Source organism: Kwoniella europaea, chromosome 1, assembly GCF_036810445.1.
Source record: "Kwoniella europaea PYCC6329 chromosome 1, complete sequence".
Taxonomy (NCBI): Eukaryota; Fungi; Basidiomycota; class Tremellomycetes; order Tremellales; family Cryptococcaceae; genus Kwoniella; species Kwoniella europaea.
Window position 1 is genome coordinate 8,899,925 of NC_089487.1, and position 12,799 is coordinate 8,912,723.

Here is a 12,799-nt window from a genome sequence, read left to right on the forward strand (position 1 = left end):
TTGAATGACATGCAAAGTAAGTCGAGGTGAACAGATGGGATATTAATCATGTCAACAAATAAGTGCGTCTGTACCATTTCGTCATAGTCATAAAACTACTCGTAAGTTAGCGATCGGTTGATTCGAATCCAGTCAACCGCGAGTGATCACGGAGATCTGTACATTACTCCGTGTCAAGGTCACCGTGAGAAAGTGAGGGTGGATCGGTCATGATCATCCTCCAGGAGTCGAAAGTTGGATATGTCGACGAAGATCTGTCGGTGTGTTATCCATAAAACCATGTGTGAGATCTACTCGTCATCGATAAGTACTCGACGCTGAAGTAGTATACCCGGGCATATGATCCATTTCCGTCCTCTTGGTGGTCCACTCTCTCGAGCCAGTCCGTCTCTTCGACTCCCCCGTACAATCATAAACCGACTTCGACCTCATTCCATAAATCGTAACTTATCCTCCAGTCAGTCATTCAGTATGGCTTCCACCTCTGCCCCCGCCAAGGATTATGGTTCATTCAAGCTTCTTCAATCTTTCCCCATCGAATACGCCCCAGTGACAGTATCCAAATGGAGAAGTGAAAAGACAGGTCTAACCGTCGTTTTAGGTAGTCATCAAGCACCAGTCACTAATGGTTATTTCGCTATTGCCTCTGAAATATTTGATGATACCGGTCGACCACATACTTTAGAGCATTTGATATTCTTAGGATCGAAAAAGTACCCTTACAAAGGTGTGCTGGACTCGTTAGCGAACAGAGCAGGAAGTAACGGTACGAATGCCTGGACTGCGAACGATCATACGGCTTATACGATAGCTACTGCTGGGAGCGAAGGTTTCCTCAAAATGTTACCTGTCTATGTGGATCATATCTTACATCCAACAATAGATGATGCAGGGTTCGTAACGGAGGTGTATCATATAAATGGTGCCGGAGAGGATTCAGGCGTAGTATATAGTGAAATGCAAGGAAGGGAGAATACCTCATATGATCTTATGGCTTTAGAGTGAGTAATCATCGAGCTATACCGTATCCGAGGAAATGCATGCTCAAGCTTTATCGCCTCAAACAGGATCCAGAGAACCCTCTACCCTCCTACATCAGCTTATCGAAGTGAGACAGGTGGTTTGCTGCATAAATTGCGGGTATTAACCGCTCAGCAGAGTACGTCTTGTCATATGGAAAGGTCAAAACCCGTGCTAACAGTATATTGCAGTCAGAGATTATCATGCGAGGTATTATCAGCCCTACAACGTGAGCTGAAAGCCTGATTTCCCCGATTTCTCAGCTGACTTTGACTGATAGCTATGCCTCGTGATTGACGGTGCTGTCTCCCCGCAAGAGTTATTCAAAGTGTTGAATGAACAAGTGGATCCTCTGATCCTGGAACAACGAAACAATCAACCCAAAATTACTCCTCCAGAAGACTGGCAAAGACCTTTTGTAGAGACTACCACCTCTCATAGACTCAGTATACCGGAATCAGTGACTAAAGTAGTCGAATTCATGGAAGAAGATGAATCGGTTGGCGAAGTAATATTAACTTACTTGGGTCCACCACCAACAGATTACTTTACAAATACCGCATTGAAGCTCTTAGGAAACTATCTCACTTCAACAGCTACTTCACCACTATCCAAGGAATTTATCGAAATCTCGAAACCTTTATGTACTTCGATAAGTTTCGATTCGGCTGATAGGGTCAACCATAACGAACTTCAAGTTGGTATCACTGATGTTCCTGCTAAACATCTGCAGTCTATTGGAGATAATATCAAAAGGAAATTGGAGAAAGTCGTGAAGGAAGAAGGTATAGATATAGAAAGAATGGGGAGAATCTTGAGGAAAGATAAGAGAAAATTGTTAGATTATATGGAAAGTAGGGCTACAGATGTTCTGGCCGACGTCGTTATTGGAGGTCAGTCTGATCCAATCCTCTCTTCATCAGCATCAGCTAATATACCTCTGCATAGACTTTCTGTATGGTGAAAAGAATGGTAAAGACCTTCCAGTCGCTTTCCAAGATCTGAAAGAGTACAAGATACTGGAATCATGGAAAGCTGAAGATTGGGTATCTCTCCTCGACAAGTAAGCGACAATATGACATTTTGGTACACAGTTGGTTCGCAGCTGATGATCCCCGCATAGATGGTATGCGGCGGCTCCTTCCATCACAGTGATTGGTAAACCCTCAGCTGCGCTATCAGAGAAGATTGAGAAAGATGAGAAAGAGAGAGTTGAGAAGCGAAAAGCAGAATTGGGTGAAGAAAAGCTCAAAGAGCTAGAAAAGAGAGTAGAAGATGCCAAAAAGCAGAGTGATGTTCCACCACCGCCAGAAATGATTTCAGGTTTCCCTATAACCGATGTGAGTCATCTCCAGCGACAATGTAGTATCAGTTGCTGATCGTTCGACTCTCAGCCTGCTGGTATCACTTGGGTGCCTGTCGAAACCGCTATCAACAACTCAAAGGGACAAAAGTTGAAAGTCGATCAAGGAGAAGTACAACGATATATAGATGCAGATGGTGTAGAGCTACCTTATCAGGTCCATTTCTCACATGTCAAGGTTGGCTTCATTCCAAAATTCATCAAGAAAACAAAAGCTGACGTACTACTTTCAGTCCAATTTCGTCATCGTATCCGCTCTTTTCGATACCTTTGGACTGCCTACGCATCTCGCGCCGTAAGTCTATGCGATATAGTAAAACAACTAGTCGGCTTACAAAATGTCTTTCCCAGATATCTCAACCTCTTGATTAGCTCCATTTTCAGCCTCGGTGTCAAGCGCGCAGATGGTACCCAACTTTCGCATGAGCAGGTTGTAGATCAGCTGAACGAGTAAGTCTGCTTAACTCATCGGTTTCGGTTCTTAAAAGTGATTGTCTTGTTTCAAAACAGCTTGACGATATGGCAACAAGCTTGCTTCGAGTTCCGAGGAGGGTTTGCCGAAGTCCTCTGTGTCCATTTCAAGGTCGAGACTAAGCGATACGAAGAGGCGGTAGCATGGATCAGAGATCTTATGAGTGGTGTGGTCTTTGACAAGGAGCGGTACGTTCATGACATTCTTTCTATACTTGAAGCTCGAGTTGATTTGGCTCCTATCAGACTGTCCGTCATAGTTGCGAGACTTCTTCAAGAGCTTCCTCAGGAGAAGAGAGATGGTTCTGAAGTAGCCGTAGCGTGGGCTAACAGACTAGCATACGACGAAACCATATCATCTGCGCAGAAATGCGAACTCTTGAGCAGGCTTGAGTTCATACCCAAAGCTGCTGAAATGTTGGAAAGGGAGCCTGAGACTGTCATCAAGGCTTTGGAGGAATTGAGATCTAGACGTCAGTACTCTGCGACCTATTTCATAAGGATGAAAACTGATTTTGATCTTCTAGTAATCGATCCCAGCAAAATCCGAGTATCGGTTCGAGGTGATGTGTTAGGTTTGGATAAGCCGAGATCAGTGTTACAAAGGTCATTCCTGCCTATCAAGGTGAGCAGTGCTCTATGGGAATGTTATTCTGAGCTGACCCTCAAAATATGTAGGAGGCGAAAACCCTCGCTCCTATCTCTACGTCAGGTCAGACCCTCTCTGAACTGGGTAAGAACCCATCAAAGAAGGTCAGTTCACATGTCAAATAGAAGGCAAACTGTTCGGAGCTGATAGTTTACTTGGCGTCAGTGCATTATCGTCCAAATGCCAGCGATCGAAGGATCCTATTCTCAGCATTACGCCAAAGGCCCATCAGGATTCGATAATTCCGATTTACCAGCTTTGAGATTGGCTGCTTCAGTCTTAAATGCTATGGAGAGCTACCTGTGGAAATCCATCAGAGGGAGTGGGCTGGCTTATGGTGCCCACGTCGCCGTTTATCCTGAACCTGGATTAGTTGGATTCACAGTTTACAGGGTGAGTCAGCTGGGAAACGCTTCCAAGCGGCGAAAAAGCTAATGGCAATTTGTCGATTGCAGAGTCCGAATGCTATGTTGGCTTATGAAGCTGCTGGAAAGATCATGCAAGGCTTGGTTGATGGTAGTGTAAGTGATGGCTCGTCTTTCACTTCTATACCTGCGATTCTTGAAAAGCTAATGGTGAGATTGGTTTTCTTGTATTTTACAGATCAAATTAGATCAAGATATAGTAGACGGTTGTCGATCCAGTATGACCTACGATTTCGCTCGACGATCCGAAACAGTCCTCGATGCAGCTTCCACAGCGTACCTGAATGAAGTTTTGAAAGGTATAGGAAAGAACCATGATCAAGAATTTTTGCAAAAATTACCTTCGATCACATTGGATGATATCAAGGATGCTATTGAGAAATACTTCTTACCCCTTTTCAAGCCTGAGACAGCGATGGGAGCTGTGAGTGTTTCGTCGTCAAAGGCGAAAGAGGTAGAAGAAGGGTTTAGCAAATTGGGATTCGAGGTGGAGAAAAGGGAGTTGCCCGTACTGAAAGGTGATGAAGATGAGGATGGGGATATCGAGATGGGCGATGAGAGTGGAAGTGAAAGTGAAGAAGAAGAAAGGAAGTAGTGCATCTGAGAGATATCATGTTGCGGGACAAATAACATGAGCCATTGCTAGATTGCTTGTAACAACATTCGTCATGCACGTACAGTTAACACATGTGAACGAGCGTCGTTCACTGCGCATGATGTGACATGTACAGGTTACATCTATACACGAAACACATATGTGAGAAGGATCTATATACAAATAATCACGCCATCATTGTCGGACATATACAATCAGGATAGAGCTAAATAGTATATACAAAGAACATGAACTTAACCTTCTGAGGAGATCTAACATATACAACGCAATTCAATCTAAGAGAGCACTCTCCACTCCTCACCACCTCATCAGGCATGTCCATTACCATTGACTTGTCCCCGGGCAGCTCGCAGAGCTTGCTCGATATCTTCCACCAAATCATCGTAATCTTCAATCCCGACACTGAATCTGATCAAATTAGGAGTGATATTCAACTCTTTGAGAGTTTCTTGGGGGAGGTGCTACATCCATCAGTCAGCCCAGCTCTATCTCTCTATTCATAACTCGTGCAAATGCTCCCTTCGACCCAGGTTCAGATCAAGCTCGCGGTATCACTCACAGCATGTGTCATCCCATATGGAACCTCTACCAAACTTTCCACTCCACCCAGACTCTCCGCCAAAATAGGGATCCTCAACTCCGTACAGAACTTTTCCGCTTGTTGAGCAGTGGCGCCCTTGATAGCAAAAGTGATCATCCCACCAAACGGTATACCCAAAGTCTTACTGAATTCCAAACTATCTTCTTCTACACCTTCCGTCTCTGAGGTCTTCTTGAGGGGAAAGGGGAATTTCCAACCTAGATAAGATAATTCTTTTTTGGCATTCTTCGATATGAGATCTTGAACATATTCAAAGGATTCATCAGTCTTCAATCCTGGATATCGGACTCTTTCGACCAAATCGGTTTGGGTAGATAACCAGTGTGATAGTCGCAAAGCGTTCAAACCATGTTTGATCATCCTGACTGATAAAGTTTTGATACTTCGGATCATCAGATGACAATCTCTAGGTGAAGGTGATGCTCCCATCGCATTCTGCAAAAATCTCAATCCCTTTAACAGATTGGGTCGAACTTTGTTAAATCAATGGTGATATCTGTGATGATCAATGGTATTGATGAACCTCAGTGAGATTAATGATAATGAAATCAACTATAAGGTCATGTGAGTTGTCATTATTGATGAACCACTAGAGACTAATGAACAACTTACCTTGGTATCTGGTCTGATGGCTTCTCTGATCCCCTTCTCACCAGCTTTTTCCATATTCAAAAATGTAACTTCTAATCCTGTAGGTCGACTAGCTCGAGCGAGATATCTGGCTGTTCCACCGTACTGACAAATACCGTTGTCACCACATCAGCACAAGATGGTAAACAATTTTACAATTGTGCAATGACACTCACTACATCATTTACAGCCAGGATATGCCCACCATGTCCATTCCCATCTTTCCCACCTGCACCTCCTTCTTTCTCTGACAAAGTCACCCACTGGGCTATAGCAGCGGTCGCAGCTGATCCAGAGGCGAATACCAGACTCTCTCCTCCGGAGGCATCGTGTCTCGCATCGTTGGAGATAGTTTGAGAAGGACAAGTCTCGAGTGAAGTGAGGAGCGATTCTAACGCTGATCTAGTTGGATTACCAGATCGAGAATAATCGTATCCCTAAAAGACACCAAGACGATTTATCAGGGTAAAGAGCTTGGATCAGTAAAATGAGTCGACCTTGACTTACACCGAGAAGCTTGTTAATTCCATCTTGTTTGAAAGTCGTGGCTACGCTCAGGCTGGGTACGACCGCACCAGTAGATGGATCAGGTTCAGATCCGATGTGGATCGCTCGGGTTGAGAAATGATCGTGTCGAGACATCTTAGGTGAAGGCAGTAAGATTGTGAGGCTGCCAACAAGTAGATTGGGATATAGATGGTGATGTCTACTTGATTAGTCGTGTGGGGGATGAGATCTAATGCTATATATAGTCTATCAGGGCTCATGAATCTTTGCCAGGCTTGATTTCAATTTGTAATCATGTCAGCCGAAGAGAAAGGAGTCGATGAGAGGGAGATTGAGTAGATTGAAATGGTCATCGATGGCGCAATGGAATGGACCTCATTCGGTTATCAACAACCGAACTACATCGCAACGATCACATCATTACAGAATTATCCTAATCGGCTACCCTCAAATCCTAATGATCACTCAGAATTGCTAATGCCCGATCAGAAATTGGTCTACTTTACACCATGCCATCTCTCGTCACTTCTTGTTCGATACGGATCTTGATCTCGCTCGGCGAAACAGACTCTGCAGAGTGGACAGCGATAGGTGAAGTGAAATTCTCCAACTACAATCGAATCCATCATCAGCGTCAATAAGCTCTAGACTCATGTATCTCGTCTTACTCGGTCACACTCACAGCCATGGGCATACCCAACTCTGAACCTTCAGAATCCCAACTTCCCTTTTTCTGCAAAGCGTTGTTCCTCCACACGTCACGACCACCTGAATCAGGTAGAGGTACCTCGAGATGACTGAAATGAGGTTGATTTGGATTCTCGTTGACTCTAGATAATCTGATGGTTCCTCTAAGATCATCATCGTTATCCCATTGACCCCCTTCTCGGAGCAAGGACATCAATGCGATCCCACTGGCTAGATTACCACCTTCAATACCACCTCTCATCTGCGCATCGGGATTACCAACCATCACTTGGTTCCTGAAGGTTTCGTTATCTGGTGTCCAGCTTCTTGGTAGATACAGTAAAGTCGAGATGATCAGGACGAAGAAGAAGGATCCGAAGATGATATGAGTCAGGAGGTCTTAAGACGGGTTTGAGATTGTCACCCACTGTCAGTCGTCGACTGTAGCGAAGGGAAAGGTAAACTTACCAGAAGCCAGACTACAAGTTGTCCAAGACAAAAGGAAGTTTCGGTCAGATAAGATGTGCATCTTTTTTGAGAGGTTCAACTCACTTGTTGAAATGGATTCTCTTGGCCTCTGTCAACCCGTCAATACCGAGGATCATCATACAAATGGCGAATACAGCTCGAAAGAAATTTCGGATTTTGTTGGCTTCTAACAAAGGTTAGAATAAAGCTCGCTCAGTCCTCCGTTGATTTTATATATATATTTCCAGTCATTATCGAGAACAAACTCACCATGATAAAAATGTAATCTTGAACGGACATCTGGTCCAGCACCTGAAGCTTTCTACGATACCACAGCAGTCAAGTCAGCGGATGGTACGAGTACTCTTCGTGCCACCACGGAAGAGATCCTCACTACACCTGCAAGGAAAGCTGGGAACTTCCATATAACAACCGAAGATGAAAGTACCACTCTATCGCCCAACCCATGTCCATGTCACCATCTCACAATCAGCTCATCTCATCTCATACCCTCAGTCATTTCTATGTACTCACGCAAATTCCACACATCCATGTACAGTCATGATCCTCGACATCTGTATATCCAGATCCAACTCACCTGAATGGATCCAGCCCAAACCCGATTGACAGACCGTGCAGATGATGGAGATAACGATCCAAGCGTAGAAGAAGGAAGATGTCAACCATGATCTACATGATTTAGGTTGTCGGACAGCTCGGATGAGATGATACCAGTATAGACCTTCTTCTGCATTTAACGATGCTTGAATGGAGAATGCCACTGAGAATGTGAAAGAGTAAATGAGGTTAGCGTACGATGTTTCGTATAGTAAGTAAAATTTAGGGACACGTACGGTTGAAGATGATAGTATAAGGTAAGTTAAGATCTCTATATTTCTGCTCGTACATCGCTGGAGGGAATGGCATAGCTCCATAGGGTGGTATCGTCGTCCATCCCAAATGGTACTTTATCACTAGAATCCAATGATCATCATTATCAGTACAGTTACATATATACTGGGGAATGTATGAAAGAGAAGACTCACGAGTCCATCCTACTGCCCAACCTATGATCATTACCGTAGAACCGATCAACATCCACTGAACCAAACATAAACCCTTATCAGCTGCTTTTCATTTCGATTGACAGTGGGAACTACGGTAATATACAGTGAGTAACACCCTGAACCACTCTTTTCTCTTGGGTAGAAGACATCTACATCCATCGAACTTCCATGCATGGTGTAATGTGAATCCCAATGCCTATACATCCCAGATGTATCTCATCAGTAATGCACAAGTGTGATGAGAAAGAAGTGTAAGATGCTCACTGAAACACTTAGTATACAGGCGATATTCATATTACAGTCATTTGCAGTGGCCATCTTGTCGTTCTATCTATGGTTATGACAATTATTGGATAAGAGGCTTGTATGATGGTTTAAGTTTGGATAGGATAATGGGATCATTCTGATATCACAGCTACATACATATATATAGTATATATGATGACTCGATCTTTGGCTAGATCCTCTTGAGAAGACCAAAGGAAACCCTAATCGATCAATCGAGTGGTCCTCTTACCCCACCTCACCTGGGGCATTCTGACGAAATATGATGGGATCCAAATGCAGTGCAATATCATCTGTGTAAAGGTACAATCCCTATTTATAAGGGCAATCCAATCTCGTCCTTCAAGGAAAGGAAAGAACCTAGATGTCTTGATAGTAGATCTAAATCGAATGTATAAAGGACGCGTTTGAGGTTATCATGCCAAACACATCCACACATACAACCTCCTTTTTTGATTGTGTGTCTCTGGTGTGTGCTTTCCATTCGATCGTTCCTGGCGCTACCAGTGGATGAAATTTCTACGAATACAGCAACATCTTGTGAAATGTTCGTGCGATAGTCCGTATAAACAGGTCTGAGGAAATTTGCATCCGCACGGTGAGGGGATAATACTGTAACATTTTATACAACTAAGAAGGAACACCACGAAACAGCATAATCTATCTCTTCCTCGTTCCTACCTCTAAAATACCATTACTTTTTAAGCAGGAGGGTTAGGTCCACTGGTGCTAGCACTAGCAGGTTTACCATCCTCTTTCTCAGACTCAGCAACATCCATAACTTCATCTTCCTGTTTACTCGATGCAGTCTTCTCGATACTGGCCGAAGCGAGGCTGACTCGAGGTGAATGTCTGAGATTGGCTGGGTTTGTCTTTCGTAATGGTCGTTGAAGACGTCTTCGAGCAACCTATACATAGTGTATGAGCAATGATGACCCATATGAGATCGACCATCAATCACTCACCATCACGGGAACAGATGATTTCTGTACCAGGTAGTGCGAAGTCGAACCCAACAGGATACTGCGGATGTTAGCCTTAATCTCGTTCGGTCTCGACTCACCCTTGCAGTTTACCCAAACCTCGAGATCCAACAATCACCATCGTGGGTTCAAGGAAGTCAATAAGATCTGATGAAGCACATTTGTCAGCTCGGTCATCAACTGTGCGTAATCACAATAGCTCACCGAGCAACATATGTCTTGCGTTCTTAGCATGCACAAATTGACATGTCACCGTGATATTCAGTCGAGTCCGCTGCAATAATCCAGTGACTTGTTTGACCAGAAGTAACGCAGTCGTTTGTCGCTGAATCAAGCGAGCGTCAGTGAGAGGTCACTATCGAGACCTTCTTGACAGCTTACCTCCTTCTGCACACGTAGTTTTTGAGCTCGATCCGAATTTGACCATGCTTTTGGGTCAACTGGAAGGGTCAAATCGTTAGTATCAGATCAACGAGAATCATTTCCATCATGAGCCACTCACCTTTACTCTCATCTTCCTTCACCGAAATCATAAATAGCTCATCCCCATCTCTCGCTACCGTCCCAATAGCCCATTCGACGGCATACCTACTCTCCTCACTCAAATCGCTCAATACTACATATCTTCTTAACCGCTTACCACTGGCTTCCAAAGCTCCATCCGGATCACCATGAGTGAGCGTGATCGTACATCTATCTCTGGCAAAGCTAGGTCGGGAAGTGACCAGCTCGATCCCTGATTTGAGCGATTTTCGTCTTTTCGGTTGATGCAGTGAAGAAGTTTGGAATAGTGATTGAGGGGGTACGACGACGTTGGGTCCCTCACCCAATGGGTCTTGTTCTACTTCTTCACCGAAGAAATCCAATTGATCGTCATCCCTTGGTGATATCGAAGGTACTTCAGGATCATTGATATCTTTATCGTCACCTTCTTCACCTGTTGCTGATCTACCGCCTAACCCAGCTGCATCACCTTCAAAGAAGACAGCATTGGCTTCGGTGTTCTTCTCGGTCTCTTCATCGAAAATTACTTCTCCATCTTCATCAATGATATCAGCATAGTCGTCGTCACTTCCGGATTGCGATTCCGAATCAGATTGAGATAACGCCGAGTCCGATGCACTATCGTCATCTACATATGCTGATGCTTGAGGTCGGTATTTCTTGGGTGCACCGCTGACTGATTCGGCTTCAGTCTCAGGTTCTACCTCGGATTCCGCACCGTAATTATCCTTCTTCAACGCTTTTACTTCAGGACTCTTTTCTCTCTCCCGTGCTTGTTCTCTCGATTTTCTAGCTCGGAAGAATGGCGAAGGTGCTCTGGGTCCCCGAGACGATCCTCCACCGACAGGTTTGGATGGTTGGAGGAACGATGCCTTGGGTGTGGAAGTGGTACTCGTAGGAGCGGTATCTGTCCCAGTCTCATCGGGAACTCTTGAAGGAGTTGCCAAGCCGATAGATGCTGCTTTGAGTCCTAATGCGGCGAAAGCTCCGCTTGATCGCTTGTTGAGATCGGTTGCTGAACTACTTGGGGAGATTTGACCGGGTCTTCCACGGTCGATGGCACCGAGGATCAGGTTGGAAGCCTGATTGTCGAGAGGGAGTAGAGTGCAAGTCGAGATAGGGGTGGTGGAAGGGGGATAGGTTTGATTAGGGGCAGGTACAGTTAGCTCATGTTCTTTCTCTCTCTCTTTTCCTTTCTCTTTATCCTTGATCTTAACACCTTTCGACTTCCTGAACCTCCTTCTACCTCTCTCTTCCTCCAACGGAGCAGATTCGAAACCTTCCAATCCCAATCCGTCTTTACTGTTCTTAGGAGATATGTCAATAGACAAAGTCTTTTTTATCCTATTTGACAGACTCCATCTTTTGTGAGGAACGATGATTGGGGATTGTTTTGAATTAGGATCTTCTGATCCTTCCTCAGAAGGAGCAAGATCTGAAAAACTGATCTCCGAAGAAGGTCTTTGATAGGTGGAAGAGGAAGCTCTGCCTTCGACAACAGAGGGGGAGTGGATAAGGGGGATTTAACAGAATCACGATGACTTTTGCTTACCTGTGAGATAGAAAAATTTAGTGAGGGCGGCGACGGATATGATCAAGAGAAAGTGACTTACCTCGTCTCTACTCGCAGCTCCGCTCAGAGCTTTGAGACGGGACACGGGGTTGGACAGAGAGACGGGCAGGGAGTATGATCGATTGAGGGGTGCCATTTTGGTTGTGATTCAGATAGAGTGAAGTCGAGATGCGATTAGAAGAGCATTGGGGGAGTCAAAGGTATTGGAGATGAAAGGGAGATTGCCGAGGCGTGAACAAAGCCAGAAAGGTGGTATGAGAAGCAAACAAACGTCGGATGGTCAGCACGAGGTAACCCTTGGCGTTTGAAAATGGACCAGATTATTTGATCATGATGATGAAGAGTACGATGAACGAGACGAGAAGGATGAACGTTCATGAGTATCCGTGAGAATCGCACAGTCCTTGTCCTTTGTAAGAAATTAACGGTTGATAGGGAGTAGTAAAGCACAGACAACGATCACGAGAAAATCCAAAGGACCCCATTCAAACACATCACACGAAAGAGAGATAAGGTATTAAAGAATGACGACGTCTGTCCCAGTGATGGTGATGGTGATGGTGATGATGAAGATGAAGATAAGACAACCACAATGCACAAGCATCCCACTCGCACTCCCATCTCATCTCCAACGATAAGACAACCAAGACTGATCCAGCACTGGTATCACTGTACTAGGCTATCCTTTGAACATTGTAGAAATCGAGGTCCAGACAATCAAACACTTCAAACATCCACTCACCATAATTAGCAGCTTTGTGTATATCATTATTCGTTTTCTACACCAAACGAAAGCACGTCCACCAGTGTCAGTTTGACCGTTCTACAAGGACCCTCCCACCTCCTGGACGACAACACCCCTTTCAGACCCAGACATACCGATAGTGCATAACGGGCCGATCTTTCCGATATTCCCAACTCTTTCAGTTGCTCGACCAGGTCCGCCTTGG

At 44.6% G+C, this 12,799-nt stretch overlaps 4 protein-coding genes across 4 annotated transcripts; 1 reads left to right on the plus strand and 3 right to left on the minus strand.

The window, feature by feature from the left end:
• Window positions 1–471: 471 nt before the first annotated feature.
• Window positions 472–4,523, plus strand: V865_003387 (uncharacterized protein; the record flags this gene model as incomplete). The annotated part of the gene is made up of 16 exons (XM_066227184.1): window positions 472–1,001; window positions 1,068–1,159; window positions 1,212–1,249; window positions 1,301–1,913; window positions 1,969–2,083; window positions 2,144–2,360; window positions 2,415–2,561; window positions 2,617–2,678; window positions 2,735–2,833; window positions 2,894–3,043; window positions 3,101–3,327; window positions 3,382–3,479; window positions 3,533–3,607; window positions 3,669–3,896; window positions 3,959–4,024; window positions 4,107–4,523. The coding sequence occupies 16 exons, from the start codon at window positions 472–474 to the stop codon at window positions 4,521–4,523; spliced, it is 3,174 nt and encodes a 1,057-aa protein (XP_066083281.1).
• A 329-nt stretch (window positions 4,524–4,852) lies between these two features.
• Window positions 4,853–6,417, minus strand: V865_003388 (uncharacterized protein; the record flags this gene model as incomplete). Its single annotated transcript, XM_066227185.1, has 5 exons — window positions 4,853–5,005; window positions 5,104–5,598; window positions 5,758–5,880; window positions 5,952–6,212; window positions 6,283–6,417. The coding sequence occupies 5 exons, from the start codon at window positions 6,415–6,417 to the stop codon at window positions 4,853–4,855; spliced, it is 1,167 nt and encodes a 388-aa protein (XP_066083282.1).
• A 367-nt stretch (window positions 6,418–6,784) lies between these two features.
• Window positions 6,785–8,822, minus strand: V865_003389 (uncharacterized protein; the record flags this gene model as incomplete). Its single annotated transcript, XM_066227186.1, has 11 exons — window positions 6,785–6,892; window positions 6,965–7,368; window positions 7,438–7,448; window positions 7,522–7,624; window positions 7,708–7,759; window positions 7,832–7,889; window positions 7,972–8,218; window positions 8,292–8,411; window positions 8,484–8,538; window positions 8,608–8,700; window positions 8,769–8,822. The coding sequence occupies 11 exons, from the start codon at window positions 8,820–8,822 to the stop codon at window positions 6,785–6,787; spliced, it is 1,305 nt and encodes a 434-aa protein (XP_066083283.1).
• A 668-nt stretch (window positions 8,823–9,490) lies between these two features.
• On the minus strand, window positions 9,491–11,985 carry V865_003390 (uncharacterized protein; the record flags this gene model as incomplete). Its single annotated transcript, XM_066227187.1, has 9 exons — window positions 9,491–9,697; window positions 9,755–9,826; window positions 9,891–9,919; window positions 9,977–10,097; window positions 10,154–10,212; window positions 10,275–10,328; window positions 10,413–11,765; window positions 11,813–11,828; window positions 11,890–11,985. 9 exons carry the CDS (start codon window positions 11,983–11,985, stop codon window positions 9,491–9,493), a joined length of 2,007 nt encoding a protein of 668 aa, XP_066083284.1.
• Between the last annotated feature and the right edge of the window lie 814 nt (window positions 11,986–12,799).